Below are 24,527 nucleotides of genomic sequence, written 5' to 3'. Positions count from 1 at the left end.
TGACCAAATTGTATTTTTGCTATTTTTTCTGCCATGTTCCCCCCACATTTTTTTCTCAACACAATTTATACTTTAATCTCAATTAGTATTAAGTTTTAGTCTAAGTGTTTTTCCTGCCCGAAACGCTTTGCGTAATAGTGGCTTTAGGCATTGTATGTACTAGCTCTATCTATAAATCCATCAACGTTCTGTATCTTTCCTTGCATGTATGTACTTTACCAGAATACATATTTGATTTTTTGATTTGATTAACTGATACTTGGTTAAAAGAGGATACTACTCAACTCTAACATGCCAAACTACTCAGCAATTCACAACTGTCGGCCAGTTCAGAGGTGATGGTGGTACTGCTCTTTACTACTACCAAGAACAGACATGCTTAAAAGTAATTAGAAATAGAGACTCCTGTGGAGAGTATATCTTTGCCTGTTTCAGAGTTAAGGGTGCCGAGACTGTACTGACTGTAGGAGCAGTCTATAGAATTCCTAACACTGATGTGTCTGATTTCAACTCTAACCTTAGAAATCTAATACTAGATAACAAACTGAATAAATACCATTTAATTATTTCAGGGGACTTTAATATTTACCTCGGCAAGCCTGATAACCCTCCTGCTGCTGGTTTCCTCAACTGTATGAATTCCTGCTTCCTCATATCCTTAATCACTAAACCTACTAGAATCACTGATAATACTGCCTCTACTCTTGACCACATCTGGACTAACATAACCTCCCCACTTACTTCAAGGACAATCATTGATAGAACCAGAGACCATTACCCCTCATTTCTCCTAACCAACATTAATAAACCCCTCTCTAGATACAAGTAAAATAAGCTTTAAGCTTCACAATGAATCTTCCATAAGCAACTTTATTGCTGCTGCTGCTAATATCAACTGGGAGGCTGAATTAGTTAACATAGTGAACATCAACCTAGCAGTGCTAACATTCAAAAACTCCGAGCCTTTATAACTCCCACTGTCCAATGCTAACAAAACAAATCACAAATAAAAGGTTAAACACTCCATGGCTTACAAAGAGTATACTTATGTATACTCTTTGTATACATAAGTATACTTATGTATACTTTGTATAAGTATACATAATAAGTATACTTATGTATACTTTGTATAAGTATACATAATAAGTATACTTATGTATACTTTGTATACATATATGTATAAGTATACATATAAGTATATGTATACTTATACTCTAATAAAAAACATGACCTTGAAAAGTAGTATAGGTTAGGAATCGTCTCCAAAGAATTTTCAAAGATTTAGTCATCCATGCTGTCCACAAAAAAATAATTAGAAGAACCAAAATAAAATACTACGAAAATAAATTTACCCAAATTAGGGCAACATTAAGAACACATGGAGTACTGTCTCCCAAATATTAGGTTAAAAAAAAAAGACTGAATAAAAAACAAAGTTTCCTATTCAATAACGATGGTGTGTTTTCGGCCTCAGACACTGCTATTGAATTCAATAGGTTCTTTTCATCCATTAGTACATCCCTTGCTCATGATATTCCATCCTCACTCACTAATATTAAAGACTACATTGCAGGTAACTATCCAGTCTCTGTACCTAACTCCCGCTAATTCCTCTGATGTTAATGACTACAATCTCAGTTAAACTACAGTCTCCGTGGTGTAGTGGTAAGACACTCGCCTGGCGTTCCGCGAGCGCTATGTTATGGGTTCGTATCCTGGCCGGGGAGGATTTACTGGGCGCAATTCCTTAACTGTAGCCTCTGTTTAACGCAACAGTAAAATGTGTACTTGGATGAAAAAACGATTCTTCGCGGCAGGGGATCGTATTCCAGGGACCTGCCCGAAACGCTACGCGTACTAGTGGCTGTACAAGAATGTAACAACTCTTGTATATATCTAAAAAAAAAATGAGGTAATCCTTTCCCTTAAAACTAAGTCAAGCGCCCTTGATGAGATACCATCTCTAATTTACAAAAAAAATCCCCCAGATTTCTAACTCCTGCAATTGCACTGCTCTTCAATAAATCACTTGAACTCCAAACTTTTCCGGATATTCTAAAAAAATCGAGATTAGCCCCCGTCCACAAATGTGGTGATCTCACTGATGTAAACAATTACAGACCTATCTCAATTCTGCCAACTTTGTCAAAAATATTTGAAAAGCTAAGCTACAAGCAGCTTTACTCATATCTAGCGAAACTCAATATACTTAGCTCTTTCCAATATGATTTCAGACAAATTAAAGCACTAACGATGCACTTATTAGTAAGATTAACTTGATACATACAGCTCTTGATAAAAATGAGTTCCCTGTTGGGTTATTTGTGGACCTACGTAAGGCTTTTGACGCTGTCAACCGCCAAAACCTTCTTCTTAAATTACATCATTATGGAGTCAGAGATCACTCCCTGCAATTCCACAGTCTTGCAGGCTGTTACAGGCTATCACGCTGATTACAGGCTATCTCTTACAGACAATCTTACAGGCTCCAGTATGTTTCTGTGAATAATTCTATTTCTCCTACACTACCCATAAACATTGGTGTTCCACTGGGGAGCATACTTGGCCCTCTCCTCTTTCTCATCTACATTAATGACCTTCCAAATGCCTCTCAACACCTCAAACCAATCTTATTTGCTGATGACACAACTTTCATTTTTTCAAGTCCTGACGTGCTTGCTCTAAATGTCACTGTGAATACTGAACTAAATAAAGTCCATCTTTGGCTAACTGCTAACAAACTCACCCTTAACACTGACAAAACTTTTTTATTTTGTTTGGTAATAAATCCTCAAATGAAATCAATCTAAGAATAAACAATAAACAAATCAGTAGTAAAGTTGATGGTAAATTCCTTGGTGTCCTCACCGATAACAAGCTGAATTCCCAGGGACACATTCTAAATATAACAAAAAAAAGTTTCTAAAATTGTTGGCATTCTTTCTAAGATGCGGTCCCTGGCAATCTTGAGGTTATCTTGAGATGATTTTTTTTTTTTTTTTTAGTGTCCCGGCGGCCCGGTCCTCGACCAGGCCTCCACCCCCAGGAAGCAGCCCGTGACAGCTGACTAACACCCAGGTACCTATTTTACTGCTAGGTAACAGGGGCATAGGGTGAAAGAAACTCTGCCCATTGTTTCTCGCCGGCGCCTGGGATCGAACCTAGGATCACAGGATCACAAGTCCCGCGTGCTGTCCGCTCGGCCGACCGGCAAAGGGAAACAAACAAAACAAGTACCCAAAATCTGGTGGTATTACAAATGGGGTACCTGTAAGCATGGGATATCGGAAAGAACAAATGGAACATGCAAGTACAATCACCCTAGAAAGTAAAGAAACCTCCTCAGTACAGGTAAATGTACCAAAAGCTGTGAATTATTTCACCCAGAAATTTGCAAGGACTCTTTAGACAGGAAAGAGGCTTCAATGCTGAATGTCCAGCTTTTCATATAAGAAGTACCAGGCGAATAAAGCTGACAGACCGCCACTATGAAAACAGCCACAACTCCATCGACCAGGATGATTTTTTAGTAAGAGAAAGAGGAGAAGAATGGCTAAAAATGACCAGACTCTACCACCATCTCGGTCTAATGCTAGAGAGGACGCAAACACAGTGGCCTCCCTACCAGAGCCTCAGATATTAACACAAGTAAAGCATCCAGCATTTCCACTAACATGATAACATCATTTATATTTGCCAACATCAAAGGTATAAAAAACACGCAAATCCAACAAAGTTCATTTTATAGATGGTCTCCTTCATGAGGCAAATGCAGTGTTTGCAGCCCTAACAGAGAAACACACAAAGGACTACCATGATAGTGAAATATGGATCTCAGAGTACAATCTTTTCAGATGTTATAGAAAACACCGGCTACAGGGTGGGGTCAGCCTGTACATCAAAGACACACTCATCTGTACTGAGCTGCTAAACACCTCAATTGATATGGTGGAAGTGCTGATAATCAAAATAGAGATCCTAAATGTAGTTATTGTCCTTGCATATAAGTCACTGGAGGCAAACCCTCAGCAGTTTAATGACCAACTAATGAAAATAGAACACTGCTTGGAAAACCTCACAAATCCAGCCCCGAACATCATCCTGCTTGGGGACTTCAACCTACGGCATCTGAAATGGAAGCACCTGGCTAATGCAGTAATATCAGAAAGAATATCAGGAAGTAGCCTAAATGAACAGGCACATGCAAATGACCTGCTACGGATGTGCTACAGGTTTGCCTTAAATCAGCAAATAGTAGAACCAACTAGGAAGGAGAATACGCTGGACCTCATTTTCACCAATACTGATGAATTGATCAGGAACATAATGATTACAAATACCTGTTACCCAGATCACAACTTAATTGAAGTTCTGACAAGCATGGGGAATAGACCTGCAAAACCAGTCCTAATTCCCGGTGGAGGAGATTTCAGCAAATTCAACTTCAATAATAAACAGATAAACTGGGAGCAAATAAACCAGGACATCACAGAAATAAACTGGGGAGAACAGCTAGAAAATGCAAACCTGAACCAGTGCCTGGAAAAAATAAGCTCAGTAGCACTAGAAATATGTTTAAACCACATACCCCTAAGAAAAAACAGGAAGAGATGCAGATTGGAATGGGAACGTCGTTCCCTCTATAGGCGAAGAAAACAAATCGCAGAACAACTTGAGAATCGCACCCTATCTCAAGAACGGCGAAGAAGGTTAGGTAGAGAAATAGAAACAATTGAACTCATGCTACAAGAATTGTACAAAACCCAGGAGAGGCAAAGAGAGCAAAAGGCCATCAGTGAAATAGAGAGAAATCCGAAATATTTTTTTCTCCTATGCAAAATCAAGATAAAAAACCACATCTAGTATCGGGCCCCTGCGGAAGGGAGATGGAACTTTCACCGACGACAACAAAGAAATGAACGAGTTACTGAGGAAGCAGAATTTTTCATGGATATGATACCAACATCAAATCATATATCAGACGTCACCCAATCCTCACTGGATTTTGAAGAAGTCATAAACAGTATGCCTATGCACTCTGCACCAGGCACGGATTCTTGGAACTACATATTTATCAAGAACTGTAAAAAAAACACTATCGCAGGCCCGTCACATTCTTTGGAGACAAAGCCTAGATACTGGTGTTGTCCCTGACATACTAAAAACAGCAGAGATAGCACCACTCCATAAAGGAGGAAATAAGGCAGAGGCAAAAATTACAGACCGATAGCACTAACATCGCACATCATAAAAATCTTTGAGAGAGTGCTAAGAAGTAAAATCACAAAATACATGGAATCACAGCATCTCCATAACCCCGGACAACATGGTTTCAGAACAGGGCGCTCTTGCCTGTCACAGTTGCTGGACCACTATGACATGGCATTAGATGGCAAAGAAGACAAACAAAATGCTGATGTAATTTACACAGATTTCGCAAAAGCCTTTGACAAATGTGACCATGGTGTTATTGTACACAAAATGCATTCAAAAAGAATTACCGGAAAAATAGGCAGATGGATCTACAATTTCCTGACTAACAGATACAATGTGTAATAGTCAACAAAATAAAATCCAGCCCATCAACTGTGAAGAGCTCACTCCCCCAAGGTACTGTGCTTACTCCAGTACTTTTTCTCATCCTCATATCAGACATAGACAAGGACACAATCTATAGCACTGAATCATCCTTTGCAGATGACACTAGGATTTTCATGAGAGTTGGCAACATAGAGGACACGGTAAACCTCCGATCAGATGTAGATCAGGTCTTTCTACGGGCTACAGAAAATAATATGGTGTTTAACGAAGATAAGTTCCCGCTCATGCGCTACGTAAAAAATGAAAATATTAAAACGGAAACCACGAACAAAACTCAACCAAATCATAACATAGAACGAAAAGGCAATGTAAAGGATCTGGGTGTACTCATGTCGGAAGACCTTACCTTTAAAAAACACAATAAAGTAGCCGTCACAACTGCAAGAAAAATGACAAGTTGGATAACAAGAACTTTTCACACTAGAGATGCTGTGCCGATGATGATACTTTTCAAAACGTTAGTGCTCTCTAGAGTAGAGTACTGCGGCACAATGAAAGCCCCTTTCAAAGCTGGAGAAATTGCTGACCTGGAGAGCGTGCAGAGATCCTATACTCAGAATCCACTCAGAAAAAAACATCTAAACTACTGGGACCGACTAAAGAGCCTAAATCTGTATTCCCTTGAGCGCAGGCAGGAGAGATACATAATAATATACACGTGGAAAATAATAGAGGGGCTGGTCCCAAACCTGCACACAGAAATAACATCACATGAGACCAGAAGGCATGGCAGGATGTGCAGAATACGCCCGTTGAAAAGCAGAGGTGCAACGAGTACTCTGAGAGGGAACTCTATCAACATCAGAGGCCCGAGACTGTTCAACATGCTTCCACTACACATAAGGGGCAAAACTGGCTGACCCCCTCACAGTGTTCAAGAGAGAACTTGACAAACACCTCCAAAACCTGATCAACCAGGCTGTGACATACGTCAGGCTGCGAGTAACCGCGTCCAACACAGCCTGGTTGATCAGTCCAGCAACCAGGAGGACTGGTCGACGACCGGGCCGCGGGGACGCTAAGCCCCGGAAGAACCTCAAGGTAACCTCAAGGTAAGGTAACCCAAAATCATTTGTGCCATATAATTACCCAACTCAAAGCTTCAATTAGAACAATATCTAACTCTGGCCCCGACAGCGCTCGGTACCCCTTACTCAAATCTCTGAACATGTTAGATATTAAGTCACTGCACATCCTCTCATGTGTACTCTATATATTTAAAACTCTGAATTGTAATGTCAATCCTGACCTTAAACGCTATATTTATATATACTTTATATATACCTACTATATAGATGCCACCCCTATGACAAGTAAAACCATGTTTTTTTGAAAAACAGCACCATCTGTTGCACATAATGGCAACATGCACACTATACTAAATATGTCCCGAATTCCATTTCAATGTTTCCGATTGCAATGATAAATTTTATTTTCATAGATTTCGATTTATTTTATTTTTTTAGTGAATTATTTTGTGTGACATTGTATTGGAATTGAGCTGTGTTGTTTACCATACCGTTCATTTTGTAAGTATAAGTATAGATGCCATACTTGTGACAGGTAAAACTATGCTTTTCTTGAAAAACAGTGCCAGCTGTTGCATGTAAGAGCAACACATGCTATACTAGATATGTTACAATTCCATTTCAATGTTTCTGATTGCATTGATAAGTTGAATTTTCATACATTTTCATTTATTTTCATTTTGATTTAATTATTTTGTGTGAATTGCATTGGAATTGAGCTGTGTTGTTTACCTGACCGTTCATTTCGTGAGTATAGTTTATTTTTTAATTTTTCATATTTTCATATCATTTTTTAACTGTTTTTCTCGTATTTCAGTGATGGGAACATCAGATCACTTGATGTTCCCAATTTTCTGATGGGAACATCAGACCATTTGGGAAGGCATCGGACAAGGGAGTTGGGAATGGTGGAGATGACAAGGGGGACAGAAGTGAGATATGGTCGGGAGGACGAGAGGACAAGGGACGGGGTAATGGTTGTGAAGGACGAGGGAACAGGGAAGTTTGGGATGGGGGAATAGAGAATTGGTGGGAAGGACAAAGGGACAGGGGAATGGGGCATGGTGGGAAGGAAGAGGGGATGGTGGAGTGGGGAATAGTGGGGAGGGCAAGGGGACGGAGTGGAGAATGGTTTTAAGGCCGAGGAGATGGGTGAGGGGGGAGGGGGGAATGGCAGGGAGGACTGGGGACAGGGAAGGTTACTGTGGCTCAGCAACGCACATGCGTTGCTGAGCCACAGCAACGTGTTGCTGGGTACTGCTAGTAAACAATTAAAAAAAAGTTCTGATTATAAGGAGAACAGCTCCTATTAACTGGAACTGAGGGATAATGGAGTGATACAGAGATGCAAGCACCTGTCCGATGCACATATAAGAAGAATAGTAGTAAGGAGGGTTCACAAAATGGATATGCAGCTGGTGCCTTCTAGCATTACTGAGTAATACATAATAACACAAATAATAATTACTGTGGTAATATGCTGTATTTTGCTATGTCATATAAATATATTGCCCAATGACAATATCTGTTAGTTTCACCAATGTCCAACAATTTATTTTTTGGGGGAGGGCATTTTTTTCAATTTTTTCTCCATTGTTTATAATCGGATTTTGTTGTAGCTTTTACATCTTGGGGGAATGCATACCCATAACTATGTATGTGAAGGGTGAACGAAATTGGTCAACAAGTTAATCAGTTACAGGTGGCAAAAATTCTGACTTGAATTTTTCTTTTTAAATTTTCAGATTTTAAACTCCATTCTCTTTATCTCTTTAGGTTATATTGAAAAATGGAGACCAGATGCAGACCTTATTAGTTACTTAAAGTATACTTAATATCATCCTTATCAACCCATTATCCTTATCCACGTATTTATTTTATTAGGAGATTATTTTCTTTTGCCTTTATTTCAACCCATATTAACCTACAACTTTCACATGTTTGAGTAAGAATGCCAAGCAATATTTATTATAACTTACAAGATATGATATAAATTCGAACTACTATATTTATTGTCGAGAAGTTTACCCTCAATTTTCTCCTTGAACAGGGTTTTCAATGAACAAATCCACAAGGACCATGAAAAGGATTCGAACCTGCATCCGAAAGCATCCCAGATGCTGCCTTATTCGACTGAGATACGACATGGTCAAAAGGAGTTGAAACCGAAGTTCTACTGAACTTACTGGATCCTGCAGCCTCTCCGAGGCACAAACCAGTGTTTCACGCAACTCCCCCTATGCACTCGATCTATGTCAATAGGCCGTTCTCCCTCTTCTCCCTTACGTCATTACACACAGAAATCACAATTGCGTGATGCATTAAATGAACAAATCCACAAGGGCCGTGTCGAGGATTCGAACCTACGTCCGAGAGCATCCCATATGCTGCCTTAATCGACTGAGCTAGGACATGGTCAAAAGGAGTTGAAACCGAAGTTCTACTGAACTTACTGGATCCTGTAGCCTCTCCGAGGCACAAACCAGGGTTTTACACAACTCCCCCCATGCACTCGAGCTATGTAAATAGGCCGTTCTACCGCCTATTGTGATTTCTGTTTGTAATGAAATAAGGGCGAAGAGGGAGAACGGCCTATTGACATAGCTCGAGTGCATGGGAGGAGTTGCGTAAAACACTGGGTTGTGCCTTGGAGAGGCTGTAGGATCCAGTAAGTTCAGTAGAACTTCGATAGTGTGAATTGAGATAGTGTGACAGAAATATGTCACACTAAGGATATTGAAAAGAATGATGATGAGATGTAGAGAGTGAAGATATCAAAATAAAGAATATACGAACTGACCATAGAAAATATTACTCAAGCAAAGTGAAGATAACACAATTAAAAACATAAGAACTGACCATAGAAGGTGTTGCCCCATCCGGTCACAATAACATTGTGCCCCGTAATGTTGGTGGAGCTCTCATTTCCCCACGGCAGACATGCAGGCATTTTGTTACTCTGAAATGCAAGACCAAGATACATTAGTTTAAGGATCATACCTAAGCTTAACTAATTATCAAAACGTTTTTTAGTGGCATAAAACATTTGACAATGGTATCAGACTCACCTCTCATGCAGCCCTGGACAAAGTAAACAGTTTCAACAAAGAATCGTTTATTAATTTATGTTTTTCAAGATGAAGACGAATGGTACTTGCAGTTATCGATTTAAGTAACTCTCCCACAATAGACGTTAGGCTAATTGGTCAATAGTTTGACGCAAGTGATCTATCTTTTTTCCTAAAAATTGGTACCACATTAGCAAACTTCCACGACTCTGGCACTCTGCCTGACCCTAATGATTTGTTAAATATAGTATACAACGCCTCACACAGTAAGTAATTATAAAAAAGAAGGCACCAAACCGGGAAGGTTATGGAGCACCATAAAATGTGCAGGATAATCAGAGGGCGCAAAATATCACCAAGGACGCCAATACGAGAACAGAAACGCATAAGGCGAACGATATCAAAAGTATCCGAGTTACCAAGAATACTATCGAGAGACAAGCAACCGCGGGGGACGGTCGGAAAACAAGACACACGCTCGTCCCGGAAGTCAGGACATTCAACAAGGATATGCACGACCGTAAGAGGGACAATGCAATTAGGACAATAAGGAGCAGGGCTGCGCTCCATCAAGTGACCAAGTGAGTTAAGCGAGTATGGCCAATACGCAAACTCGCCAGAGCCGTTTCTCCTTGCCGGTTACGGTGGCAGGAGGACGGCCACAAGGACACACAACCTTTAAGAGAATGTAGTTTGTTACCAGTAACAGAAGACCAAGAAGCCTGCCAACGGGTAAGGATGGAGGAATGGATAACCGGGTAAAAGTTGGAATTAGGAATACCTTTATGAGAGATGGGACAAGAGCTGACAGCCTCCCTGGCGGCAGCATCCGCACGCTCATTTAAAGAGACAAAAATATGGCTGAGAACCCAACAAAACTCAACCGACTTAAATTAACTGTGAACAAGAAACAGCCAAAGCTGGATCTCGACACCCACTGTATGAACCGGATTAAAGGACCCTAGAGCCATGAGGGCACTACGAGAGTCAACAACAACTGCAAAGGAAGATTGACAACGAGAGAGGATGAGACAAAGAGCATAGAGAATAGCATAAAGCTCCGCTGTAAAGATGCTAGTCTCCGGAGGTAGGCGACACATATAAGTGTGATCAGGAAAAACAACAGAGTAGCCAACACCGTCTGCAGACTTAGACCCATCAGTGAAGACGGAAACTGAGTGCGAGTGAGAAGAAAAGTGCTCAAGGAAAAGGCGTTTCAGAACCGTAGGAGGGGTAAAAGCTTTAGTGATGCGGGTCAAGGATGTACAAAACTTCGGAAGGGAGACTCTCCACAGGGGCAAGGAAGGAACAACACGAGGAGAAGTATTATAAATACGAGCGGAAAGAGAATCCTGTAAGCGAAATAACCAGACAGAAAGAGGGAGGTGGTGAAGAGGAACAGGAATCACAGGAGGGGTAGAAATTAAAACACGACAGAGGCGAGAGGAAGGATGTTGCAAGGACCGTGCAAGATAGCGAAGACAGTAACGATTACGGTGGTCCTGGAGAGATAGGAAGCCAGTGTCAACATACAAGCTGAGGGCGGGAGTTGAACAAAAGGCACCAGAGCTGAGACGCAACCCAGTATAGTGCAAAGAATCAAGTCGGCGAAGAGTAGAAAGAGAAGCAGACGAGTAAGCAGGGCAACCATAATCGAGTTTAGACAGGACGAGAGAAGAATGTAGAGCGAGGACAATGCGCCGATCCGCTCCCCAAGAAGTATGGGACAATACCTGAAGGAGGGTAAGGGCCTTAGAGCACTCAACTCGGAGGGAAGAGGTATGGGGCGACCAAGACAAACGAGTGTCAAAGAGTAACCCTAAAAGCTTAGGGGAATCCTTGTACACAAGGGGATGGCCATAAAACGACAAAGAGGGGACGAAGAACGACACACTTCCGAGTAAAAGTCATAGCACAAGTCTTTGACGTAGAGATCTGAAGTCATGATTGGTGGCCCAAGACGACACGGCATCAATTGCAAGTTGAAGCCACCGTTGAAGGAGAGGCGAATCATCACCCCGACAACAAAGGGTAAGATCGTCGACATCGAAGACGCCAGAAGGAAAAGAGGAAAGACGATCTTGGGGGCAACCAGAAAATGAGTAGTGCTCAGAACACTACCTTGGGGCACACCATCGTATTGCTGAAAAGAGGCAGAGAGGGTGGTACCAAGCCTCACTCGAAATGAATGGCGAGAGAGGAAGCTTTGGAGAAAGAGAGGGAGATTATCTCGAAGGCCAAAAGAATGAATTTGGGACAGAATATGATATCGCCAAGTGGTGTCGAAAGCCTTTTCAAGGTCAAAAAGGACGGCAACAATGGAGGTCTTCGCAGCAAAAGCAGTATGAATATAGACCACCAAGTTCATCAAGACATCTGTCGTGCTGCGGCACTTGCAAAACCCAAGTTGAGAAGGGGAGAGGTGGCGATAGTATTCTAAGAACCACATCAGACGAACGTTAACCATGGGTTCAAAGAGTTTGCAGACACAACTCGTGAGGGCAATAGGGCGGAAGTCCTTAGGAGCCGGTCGGCCGAGCGGACAGCACGCTGGACTTGTGATCCTGTGGTCCTGGGTTCGATCCCAGGCGCCGGCGAGAAACAATGGACAGAGTTTCTTTCACCCTATGCCCCTGTTACCTAGCAGTAAAATAGGTACCTGGGTGTTAGTCAGCTGTCACGGGCTGCTTCCTAGGGGTGGAGGCCTGGTCGAGGACCGGGCCGCGGGGACACTAAAAGCCCCGAAATCATTTCAAGATAACCTCAAGATAACGTTCCAAGAGACGCTGGTTTCTGAACAGGGAGGACAACGGCATCGAGCCAGCCCTCAGGGACTGACGACGACTCCCAGACCTGATTATACTGACTCAGTAAATACTGAGACGTGCACGGAGGGAGATGCCGAAACATCTCATCAATGAATACCATCTGAGCCCGCTGCCGTAGAACTGCAGAAGGCCAGGGCAGACTGAAGTTCAGAGAGAGAGAAGGGATCGTTATAGGGAAGGCTGAGATGAGTGCAAAAATCTAAAGGACGAGATTCAAGGACAGGTTTACGAAGGAAAGATTGAGGAAGGAAAGATTGAGGAAGATGAGAACCAGAGCTAACAGAAGAAAAGTGGGAACCCAGTTTGGTTGCGACCTGCAACGGGTCTGACACAAGAGTACTACGGAGGTGAAGGAGCAGTGAGACATCGAGAACGAACTTACCCGCTATTTTGCAGACACGCTTCCAGATTTGCAGCAGAGAAGTTTCGGACGAAATGGTAGAAACATAAGAGATCCAACACTCACGCTTAGCTGTACGGATGGCCCTACGGGCCACCGCACTTGCCTTACGAAAAAAAAAAGAATCAGCCATCTCCCAGCGGCGGTATCTCTTCCAGGCTGCACGCTTACAGCAGACAGCCCGAGCACAGTCCACATCCCACCAGGGAACGCACTTCCGTGGTCCCCAAGAGGAAGAGCGAGGAATAGAGCGGAGGGCAGCGTCGAAGATGGTGTCATGAAAAAGGAGGAGGGCTCGAGGGAGAGGCAGAATGGAGAGGTCAGAGAGAGCAGCACGGAGGGTAAATAGGTTCCAATCTGCCTTAGCAAACTGCCACCTAGGGAAGGAGAGGGGAGGGTGAAAAAGAGGAAAAGGTAACAAGGATGGGGAAATGGTCACTGCCATATATGTTATCAAGAATCTGCCACATGAAATCCAGGTAAAGATACGACGAGCAAACAGAAAGAGAAAGACAGGAAAGGGTGCAAGTACGAGAGTCCAAATGAGTAGGCTCACCAGAATTCAGAAGAGACAGGGAAGAAGAGAGGCTGAACGGTTCGAGAAGGCGACCTTGGGTGTTTGTCAGAACATCACCCCAGAGGGTATGTCGACAAATGAAATCACCCAGCATGAGCACAGGCTCTGACAGGGAGTCCAGAAGGTGTTTAAGATCGGGACGAGAAAGCGGGACATTTAGGGGGAGGTATATGGAACAAACCGTGTACCATTTATGCACAAAGACACGTGCAGCAGAACATTGGAGAGGCGACGGAAAAAGTAGGGGGACAAAGGGAACATCAGAACAAATCAAGAGAGACGACCAGGACGAGCACTAAGCATCAGCTCCTAGAGAGACACAAAGGAGCAAAAGCTGTGAAATCAGAAGTTAGAGTTCATGGAAATTGGCGTAATATCGTGAATATTCCATTGAAGAGTAGACATGGAGAAAAGGAGAAAGAACAGCAACAGATGACAACAAAGAAACAAAGCTGAAAAAGGAACACAGCACGTTAAAGAAGTGCAGGATCAGGATCAGGGTCAGTGAAGTCAGGGGTTAGGGGGCATGGGTAAACTGTGTAAGGATGGATGGAAGGGAGCCAGAGGACCGACCAGAGGCAGACGAGCAGGATCCGGAGGAGGAGGGGGGGGGGGGAACAACCGAGGGTCAAGGACAGCAGCAGGAGAGACAAAAACCAAGGAGTGCACCTCAGCGAAGGCAGCAACCGAGAGGGAAGCGGGGGGAGGGGCCAAAGAAACTTACATAGCAGGAACAGAGTGCCCAACCACCGAAACAGGAGTGGATGAAGCAAGAGAGTCAGAGGTAGGGGGCGAGGAGGAAAGCGAAGCCTTCTTATGCAGGCAATGAGTCACAACAAGTCCGATGGCAATAAGTCCTAAAGAACACAAGAGAAGTGTTAAGTCTGCAGAAACTAACAATGCTCTCTTCTGTCATGTGAGGGATTCTAATCCCATTGATTGATCTTCCTCCAAAATAATCTTTCCTGCCTCTACTCTACACAGACGACGTCTTGTTGAATCGGCTCTAATACACAACGTACCCAACATGAACTTGAGTCCTGGCTTTGTTGCTGTGGACTCTTCCCTTTCACAGTATATACTCAAATGCTCTAATCTTTCTAACAAACGTGACCTAACATAAGCTTAGCCTTCCATTTATCTTTCTTTCTCTTTTCTTTTCTTTCTCTCTTCTCTTTTTTTCTGTTCATTGTTTTCTCTTACGTTCCCTTGCTATCCTCTTCTTATTCCTATTACTATCTTCTTCTCATTCGGTGGGTATAATAGGAGCTGCCTCGTATGGGCCAATAGGCCCTCTGCAGTTCTTATTACTATTACTATCCCGTCTACTACACCTTACCTTGCTCCTCACCTCTCTCTTGCCTATTTATTGCCTGCATCAACTTCCTCATCAAGCAGGAAAAGTCCTAAACCGACTACATTTAAAAAGCATGATTCTTGATAGAGAGGGTGATCATCCACACCCAAATTACACTCCTTCCGCGCCGTGGGAAGAGCCTACTTTCAAAATAGTAATAGAAAGTCTCCCAATGAAAAAGGCTGCCTATGATCCGACAATCCTAAGCCGCATAATAGAAGAGCAAATGTATAGCATAGCAGTAGCAGGAGCCACCCACATCTTCACAGACGGATCGGCGGACACAGAAAATGAGAGTGCTGGCGCTGCTCTTTGCACGACCAGCGTACAGGCATATTGGAGGCTGGGAGGACTAGTATCATCAACCCAAACTGAGCTGTTTGCCATACAACAGGCATTCGCATATGTGATTGCACAAAACACTCAAAATGCAATCATACACACAGACTCAAAAGCTGCACTTCAAATACTAGGACAAAAACAGTGGAAAGATAATGTGGAAATAATTACCACCATTTTGTATCTTGGAGCAGTCGCTAAAGGCAAAGGACTCAACATAACTTTAAACTGGATCCCATCCCATATTGGAATCCCATTAAATGAAAAAGCTGATGAAATTGCTAAATTGGCAACTCGTCATCCAGTGATACATAAAACAATTCAACCCAGCCTAGAGAACATAAAAAACATCATCACCAAAAAACTCTCACATCTCAACAAAACCTACCTGCACCAGAGAATAGCTGAAGGTTCGCCATCTGCAACATGGTATCTTCAGGCTACCAAATTAGAAAGGTTAAATATCCCAAAAGGAATCCACAGGGAAATAGCAGTTAGGTTATATAGACTACGTCTAGGTTACAGATGCAACTGGGAGATTGGTGAACCCCGACAGAGAGAGTGCATCTTCTGCCAAACTGTCACAGAAAAGCCATTACTTCACTATCTACTGGAATGTGAAGCAACCAATGACCTTAGAAGAGCTTTAAGAGTTCCTGAATCATGCAGTGGCCACCCTGAAGCCATCAACACAGCCACTCTCCTGGTCAACAAAGGTGTCCAGCAGCTGGACACCCTCATAAAGACTGTGAAGCAGTATCCTCCCCCGCGATAACAGCTTGATGGTTAAAAGCAACCTCAGAATACTGAGAAAAAAAAAATTGTACCACTTACGGGCTATTCATGCCCGTGCCACCTCTTGGGTGGCTTAATCTTTATCAATCAATCTTCCTCATCACAATCGACTTGAGAATGGTCCAGCACGGACCGAAACGTTGCCGTCCCTTCACCTTCTAGTGTGTGGTCTGGTTAACGAAGCCTTCTTACCCACCGGGTAGGAGGAAGGAGAAGAGCCAGGCTTTCGATTCGGACTCAAAGAGACAGGCATCCCAGCAACAGCATATGGGCAACAGATTCAAGCGTCTCAAAAGGAGAAGCAGAACGAGAGCAAACAACACGATGGCCGCTGGGAGAGTGCTGGACATCAGCCCACACAGACAGGCGTCATGGAGAGCTAAGAGACAGAGGAGAAGGATAGGAAAGAGGATCGGAGGGAGACGAGGAAAAAGACACAGGAGACAAGACAGACTGGGTAGAAAGAAGGGGGAACCTCAGACAGAGAACCATGAGAGGGACCCTTCGGGACAGAACTTAAAGAAACAGAGGAGGAAGCGGTGGACGTGTCTGGATCTAAGGGCTGGAAACGGTTGTGAGACTGAGGAAGGTAGGTAGGACGAGGAGAGGAAGAGCGCAACACGCGAGCATAAGAGACACCAGCGAAAGGGGGGAGACAGCGAACTTGGTGCCTCGCCTCAGGAAAAGACAAACGTTCCTAGTGCTTCAAGGTGAGGACAGCTGCTGTTTGTAATGTACACACACGTGGGAGAAGATAAGGTGGGCCTCACCGCAATTGAGGCAGCGAGCTCAAGGAGAAGTGCACTCCGACTTAGAGTGACCTTCGTCCCCACACATCGGAGGGCACCATGCCCAAACCTCCAGCACTTATTACAGAGCCGAGGAGAGGGAATATACTCCTAGACGGAGCACCTGGCACCAGCAAGAATGACAGAGGGCGGAAGGGTCCTATCATCAAAGGTAAGCTTCACAACCCGAAGGGGTTGACGGCAACGCCATGAGAGAGACGAATAAACGTGTCTACCTGGAGGACAGAATGGCCCTGGGCTTCGAGGATATGCCGAATATCTTCGTGGCAGTCCTGTAGATTCCTAACACTGGTTGCAACATGGGGTGGGAGGAGAACAGTGCCAACACTGGCATTCAACCGAGCGTTCTTGGAGACTTGAACAGGGGTCTCGCCAAGGCAGGATAAGGCGGCCAAGTGGGTGGCTGCATCCTGAGAAGGAGCAGTAGCGACTCATGTACCGAGACGGGTGGGGTTGAAACTTACAAAGGTATCTACTGAATCAACAAGGTACTTATGGAGGGAGAAATCGTCAGGAGGTGTAGAATCCAGAGGGAGGAGATCAAAGTATTTGGCCCACGAAGCGGGAACAAACAAGGTTTGGTACGCATTAGTTCGGGGAAGGGATCGAGCGAGTGCAGCCGTGGCTTGGACCCCTAGACCCGAGAGAGAGACGGGTTAAAAGATGCAGTAGTCACAATGAGAGAATGAGCCGTGCTAGGAGACGACGTGGTCACCACTGGGGCTTGTGGCTCGACCCAACCACAGAGGAGGGAGGGGAGCCGAGGGGAGTAGTCAGAAGGGTCAAAGGAGGAGCAAGGTGGGGGCTCAATGCTGCAGGGGCTACAGAGCCTGGTCTTCCAACACAGTCCGACTCGGGGGCTTGGTCACTCATCCCCCATGAGTCCGAGAAGGCACAATAGGAACAGAATGTGACATAAAACGAGAGGAAAGACTTTCATTCACGAATGTGCCCCCACGCCCACAATTAGAGGCAAGACACGCAACAAGAGACATGTTGCTGATCTTGCTGGGGCCCCCTAGAGGTGCGTCGTGAGTATACGTCCGACAAACTCTACTTTAAGAACCGTCAGTCCGTCGAGATCGGGTTCAGTGACAAAAGAAGGACTGACAATAAAAGCGTACCCTCGCTCGCGACGTCGGGTACCACAGTTCAAAAGTATGTGCACTCAAGAATCGGTGCAAGAGTATGCCTCCTCAAACACCCGGGCGTAAAAACAAAAGACGGCCAAAAGAATAATCAAAACAGGCAAAAGGTCGGTGGGAAATGGCAATTAGAAAGGAGAAGAGGGGGTGGGGGAGAGAAAAACGAAACATAAGGAAAAGGAAAAGTCGCCCGACAGAATTCGAGAGGACAGCAGCAGGAGCACATGGCCACAAAAGGACAGAGGACTGTCCCATGGAGCATCACACTCCGGCAACCACCCACCAAGCTCCCTCATGGCAACAACGGGCCGGACAGGGAGGGGGGGGGGATTCAAGGAAAAGGCGTTTCAGAACTCTAGGAGGGAAAAAAGCTTTAGAGATGGGGGTCAGGGAATTGCAATATTGAGGAACGGGGACCCTCCATGGGGGTAAGGATGAAACAACACGAGGAGAAATAGTTTCCCCACTAAACACATTTTTTTTTTAGATATATACAAGAGTTGTTACATTCTTGTACAGCCACTAGTACGCGTAGCGTTTCGGGCAGGTCCCTGGAATACGATCCCCGCCGCGAAGAATCGTTGTTACAACCAAGTACACATTTTACTGTTGCGTTAAACAGAGGCTACAGTTAAGGATTTGCGCCCAGTAAATCCTCCCCGGCCAGGATACGAACCCATGACAGAGCGCTCGCGGAACGCCAGGCGAGTGTCTTACCACTGCACCACGGAGACTGGTTTTATTACCTCCTTTCCCCATATCAATTCACATAACAATATCTTCTAACAGTTTAAATCCAAACAAACCTCCTCCATCCACAGGTTCCAACGAGTTCGCAACAACAACAACACCAGCCCTACATAGGTGTACCCCATCCCGAGCATACATGTCATTTTTTCCATTTAAGTGTTCCCAGTTATCAATGAATGATATTGCATTTGATTTGCAAATATTTGTCCAGTCGGCAATTGACACGAAGTGCCTTTGGCAACCATTCATTTTCAACTCCCTTGGAAGAATGCCACATATGATCGGGATTCCTCCCTTTTTCCTAACTAATTCTATGGCTGTCTTAAAGTTCTGTATCAGGCGCCTCACTCCTAACTCATCCTACATCACTTCCACCGGCACTGATACAATAAATGGGTTTGTTCCCATTTCCAGCTATAATATTCATGTTGTTTACTATATCACCAATTCCTGCTCCCGGATAGCAAACCCTTAACCAGTTGCCCCTATCTTTGGCACAGAAAGTTCCATCCAAATACCTCACCTGGGAATCTCCCACAACCAAAATTCGCTTAGCTACTTCCTTTACTTTGTGGGAAACTTAAGGGACTGGCGCTACCTTCGTTGCCTTACCTTTCGTGTGAACTACAGGCTCCCTACAGCGCTCATCTTCCAGCACGGGGAATGAGTTGGAAGTTTTTAGGACATCGGTAGGCGGCCTCACCGCATTGGCCGCGGTGAGGCCACGGCCAATGTCTTTATGTCTTCAGTGTCTTTATGTCTTCTTAATTAAACACTTTTCTGCCATCTTCACTTGGATGTGCGGGCGGTTTATTTAAGCGCTTGTGGGGTCGCGTCGTACATTTACGGTCCGTGTTATAGTGGGTATATACTACTCGATCGACTTCGGGTTTGTATGAATATGTTTGCCATTAAATTTTCGTTATCTCTAATAGGCACAGTGCCTATTTGAGAAAACGGCGTTGTATTGTAACTTACAGGAGAGACAATTGAGTTGGTGACACAACGAGGGTAATCGCCCACTTCACACACTCTTGTGTTGGCCGCGATCATGATTCCACATTTATATGCGTATGACTGTGTAGAGAATTTTATTGCGAGTTCAGTGATATAAAATTTAACGCTGTAGGACTAATGTGGAGCTGACAACAAACAAAAGAGTATGAACATTTTGTAGCTGTTTGGGCGTACAGCGAGACGGTGAGTGATTTACGTTTTTATTTATTTCGTGGTGGAATAGCTAATGCTTTGGTTACATTTTATACATATGATCTTGTAGAGAATTTTATTGCCAACACATTGATACCAAAAGGAAATACGTAGCTCGAGTATTGGTGTTAGGAGAGTGAAAAGATTGCACATTGTTTGGTGTTTACGCTCATGAGAAAAAAACGCCGCGCACACAATGCGCAGAGTTTTTTCGCGGGTACCGGGTGCATCAAAGTGTTTAAGACCCCTGTCCTTTGTGACATTCCATGGTGAGGACTTTTAAATACTGGTCTCCTCGTTTGTTTCTTCTTGACGTTGTTTCAGCTGTCGTAGCTCCTCCCATATGGAATCTAACTCTATCCTCAGAGCTCCAAACAGATTCATCAGTTCCTTCACTACAACTTCCATTATTACCAAATCGGAGCTTCAGGTAACAAACCCTCTCATTGTGAATATCTGCACGTTTTAAATATCTGTTCGACACTTCTTCGTGCTCTGTTGACAACTTGACGCACTTGTCTCTTGCTCTGGTGACACTGTGCTCTGATACCTGACGCACTTGTCTCGTGCTCTGATGACGGACACACTTGTCTTGTGCTACCAGGTTGATGGGGTTCTGGGAGTTCTTCTACTCCCCAAGCCCGGCCCGAGGCCAGACTTGACTTGTGAGAGTTTGGTCCATTAGGCTATTGCTTGGAGCGGTCATCAGGTCCACATACCCACCACAGCCCGGTTGGTCCGGCACTCCTTGGAGGAAACAATCTAGTTTCCTCTTGAAGATGTGCACAGTTGTTCCGGCAATATTTCTTATGCTCGCTGGGAGGGTGTTGAACAACCGTGGACCTCTGATGTTTATACTGTGTTTTCTAATTGTACCTATGGCACCCCTGCTCTTCACTGGTTCTATTCTGCATTTTCTTCCATATCGTTCACTCCAGTACGTTGTTATTTTACTGTGTAGATTTGGTACTTGGCCCTCCAGTATTTTCCACGTGTATATTATTTGATATCTCTCTCGTCTTCTTTCTAGTGAGTACATTTGGAGGGCTTTGAGACGATCCCAATAATTTAGGTGCTTTATCGCGTCTATGCGTGCCGTATATGTTCTCTGTATTCCCTCTAAGAGGGAATACAAGTACTGCTCAGCAGTACTCAAGATGGGACAACACAAGTGACCTGAAGAGTACAACCATTGTGAAGGGATCCCTGGACTTGAAAGTTCTCGTAATTCATCAATTCATTTTTCTGGCTAATGCAATATTTGCTTGGTTATGCTCCCTAAACGTTATATCGTCGGACATCAGTATTCCCAAATCTCGAGAATACCGTTCTCAGGTACCGTACCTGAGTACCTGGAATTTATCACTGTTAAACATCATGTTATTTTCTGATGCCCAGTCGAAAACTTTATTAATATCAGCTTGAAGTTTTTCCAATGTCTTCAGCCGAGATAATTTTCATACTGATTTTTGTGTCATCTGCAAAGGATGATACGAAGCTGTGACTTGTATTTTTGTCTATATCTGATATGAGAATAAGGAAAAGCAGCGGTGCACGGACTGCACCCTGAGGTACAGTGCTTTTAACTGCGCTTGGACTCGATTTTATATGGTTGACTGTTACTCGCTGAGTCCTGTTTGACAGAAAACTGAGTATCCAGCGTCCTACTTTACCGGTTATTACCATTGACTTCATTTTGTGTGCTATCACGCCATGGTCACATTTATCAAAAGCCTTTGTGAAGTCCGTGTATATCACATCTGTTTTTCTTCTAATGCTTCAGTGACTTTGTCGTAGTGATAATGTAGCTGTGAGAGGCACGATCTTCCCACTCGAAATCCATGTTGGCCTGGGTTGTAAAGGTCATTGGTCTCCATGAAATTGATGACCTGACTCCTTATCACTCTCTCAAATACTTTTATTATGTGCGACGTTAGTGCAACTGGTCTATAATTCTTTGCCAATGCTTTGCTCCCTCCCTTGTGTAGAGGGGCTGTGTCTGCTACTTTAACAGCATCTGGTATCTTCCCCATGTCCAAGCTCTTCCTCCACACTATACTGAGTGCCTGTGCTACCGGCACTTTGCATTTCTGTATAAATATTGAATTCCATGAATCTGGACCCGGGGCCGAGTGCATGGGCATGTTTTCAATTTCTCTTTAAAGTCTAGTATGCTCGTGTTGATATCAGTTATATTTACAGGGGTTTGGATATCCCGCATAAAGATTGTCTGGATCTTCCACTTTCATGTTGTTTATTGGAGTGCTAAACATGTCCTCATACTGCTTTTTTTCGGATTTCACTAATTTCTTTGTCATCCTCCGTGTATGAACCTTTACTTGTACGAATAGGTCCAATATTGGCAGTGGTTTTTGCTTTTGATTTCGCATATGTGAAGAAGTATTTTGCATTTTTCTTTATTTCCTGAATTGTTTTCTGTTCTAACTGCCTTTCTTCAGTTTGATATGAGTGTTTCAATTTGAGCTTGATTTCTTCAATCTCCCTATTTAAATTATTCCTTCTTTGACGGGAAATTCGTGTCTGCATAAGGATTTCCACTATTTTATTCCTTCTTTTATAGTGTCGTCTGTGTTCTCTTTCTACGTTACGTTAGTTCTCTTTCTGGCTTTCTTCAAAGGAACATGTTTCAGACAGACTTAATATGCTTCCGAAGTCAGTTATTCTATTCCTTCTGTAGGACTTGTATTACTTAGAACAGTTTCCCATGGAATATTTGTAAGTTCCCTGTTTATTTTCTCCCAGTCTATCCTTTTATTATTAAAATTTAATTTACTGAATAGCCCCTCTCGCTTTATCAACTTTTTGGTCTATTCTGAGTATTGATGGTAGTTTGCACTTCAATGAGCTTGTGATCTGAGTATGTGGTATCTGATATCGTAATGTCCCTGATAATGTCTCCATTGTTTGTAAAGACCAGATCTAGAATATTTTCATTTCTCGTTGGCTCCGATATCTGCAGGTTGAGTGAAAATTTGTCACAGAATCTAAGTAGTTCTCTAATCTGTGGTTGGTTAGGTCCCGAGAGATTTCCTGGTATAATATTATTGTTTGCTATTCTCCATCTGAGACTAGGCAAGTTGAAGTCACCCAGGAAGATAATATCAGGTATCGGGATCTCCAAATTATCAAGGCTATTCTCTGTTTTGCTTATCTGTTCTGTGAATTCCTCAGCCGTTGCATCTGGCGGTTTGTATATTAGAATAATCACTAAGTTTATTTTCTCTATTTATAATCCCAGTACCTCTACCACCTCATTTGTAACGTTAAGGAGGTCCGAGCATACAAGGTCTTCTCTAATATACAGACCCACTCCTCCATGTGACCTAATTTTCCTATCACACCTGTATAGGTTATATCCTCGAATCCAGATCTCACTGTCTAAGAATTACCCTGCATGGGTTTTTGTGAAAGCTCCAAATACTGGATTTGACTCCGTGAGGAGGCCATTTATGAACTGTACTTTGTTGTCTGTTCTTGATTTTAGTAGTCCTTGTATGTTGGCAAAGATGAATGAGGTTACTCTATTAGTGATAGTTTGACTGGGAGACTTTTTCGGCAAGTCCATTATGCGTGGACATACTGAGTTTCTTTTGACCAGTGCTGATTGTTGTAGGGCAGTTGCCTGTCGTAGTTGTAGTTCCCTTTCGGTGTGTAATTGTATCTGTAATTCTGGAATGCAAGTGGGTCTGGCATCCAGTTCCATACACTCTCCATGCTCTTCCTTTTGAATTCTCTTTCGGTTTGGTATAAAAAAAATCTCGAGTTTCTTCCAAATTCATTATCCTGCTTGCCACTCTTCATGTAGCGTTCTGTGCCTTTCACGTGAAAGTATGGGTAGCTGAGATCATAGCATTTTCTGTCCTCCAGTGAGGTTTGGTACATGTCAGGATGGAAAAACCTATATATTGATCCTTGATGCTCTGATGCCTGACGCACTTGTCTCGTGCTCTGATGACAGACGCACTTGTCTCGTGAACTGATGCATGACGCACTTGTCTCGTGATCTGATGACGAACGCACTTGTCTCGTGATCTGATGACGGACGCACTTGTCTCGTGATCTGATGACGGACGCACTTGTCTCGTGATCTGATGACGGACGCACTTGTCTCGTGATCTGATGACAGACGCACTTGTCTCGTGATCTGATGCATGATGCACAACCCACGAGCTTTACAATGTTCGAAATATGTTTTTTTTAATGATAATCTTGTAATCAACTTGTTTAAACCCATTGTTACTCTTCTCATCTGAAGAGATATACTCCCCTCCTCCCCCTCCTCCTGAGAGTAAATCAGTAGTAATATGTTCATTTTTCGCGCTCCCGTTTTATTCAATAAAAAGTTAGAGTTCTGTCCTCTCTATCGATACAATAGAAATTATGAAATAAGTGACAAGTCAATAATAAGCCATAAATGTTTACAAAACAAAGATTATCATCAAATATACAACCTAATGTGTATAACTAATAAAGAATTATTGTAATTGTACAATATTTCGGATTATGACAACCTAACATAACCTAAGGTTTGCTTAGGTTGTATTACGCATGGTTACATTAATACGATGTATTAGTGACGTTCATGTGAAATATGGAAATC

At 43.3% G+C, this 24,527-nt stretch overlaps 1 protein-coding gene across 1 annotated transcript in view; it reads right to left on the bottom strand.

Annotated features, from left to right (window-relative positions):
- Positions 1 to 24,527, bottom strand: part of LOC123747816 (venom protease) — a 469,133-nt gene that overhangs the window by 30,428 nt on the left and 414,178 nt on the right. Inside the window, exon 8 of the mRNA XM_069319452.1 lies at positions 9,489 to 9,588. Within this exon, the coding sequence (XP_069175553.1) occupies positions 9,489 to 9,588 (100 nt within the window). The remainder of the gene's footprint in view (positions 1 to 9,488; positions 9,589 to 24,527) is intronic.

The sequence above is a fragment of the Procambarus clarkii genome, chromosome 93 (genome assembly GCF_040958095.1).
Source record: "Procambarus clarkii isolate CNS0578487 chromosome 93, FALCON_Pclarkii_2.0, whole genome shotgun sequence".
In the NCBI taxonomy this organism is placed as follows: domain Eukaryota; kingdom Metazoa; phylum Arthropoda; class Malacostraca; order Decapoda; family Cambaridae; genus Procambarus; species Procambarus clarkii.
Note: the sequence above shows the minus strand (reverse complement) of the source record. Positions and strands in the feature narration are given on the sequence as shown.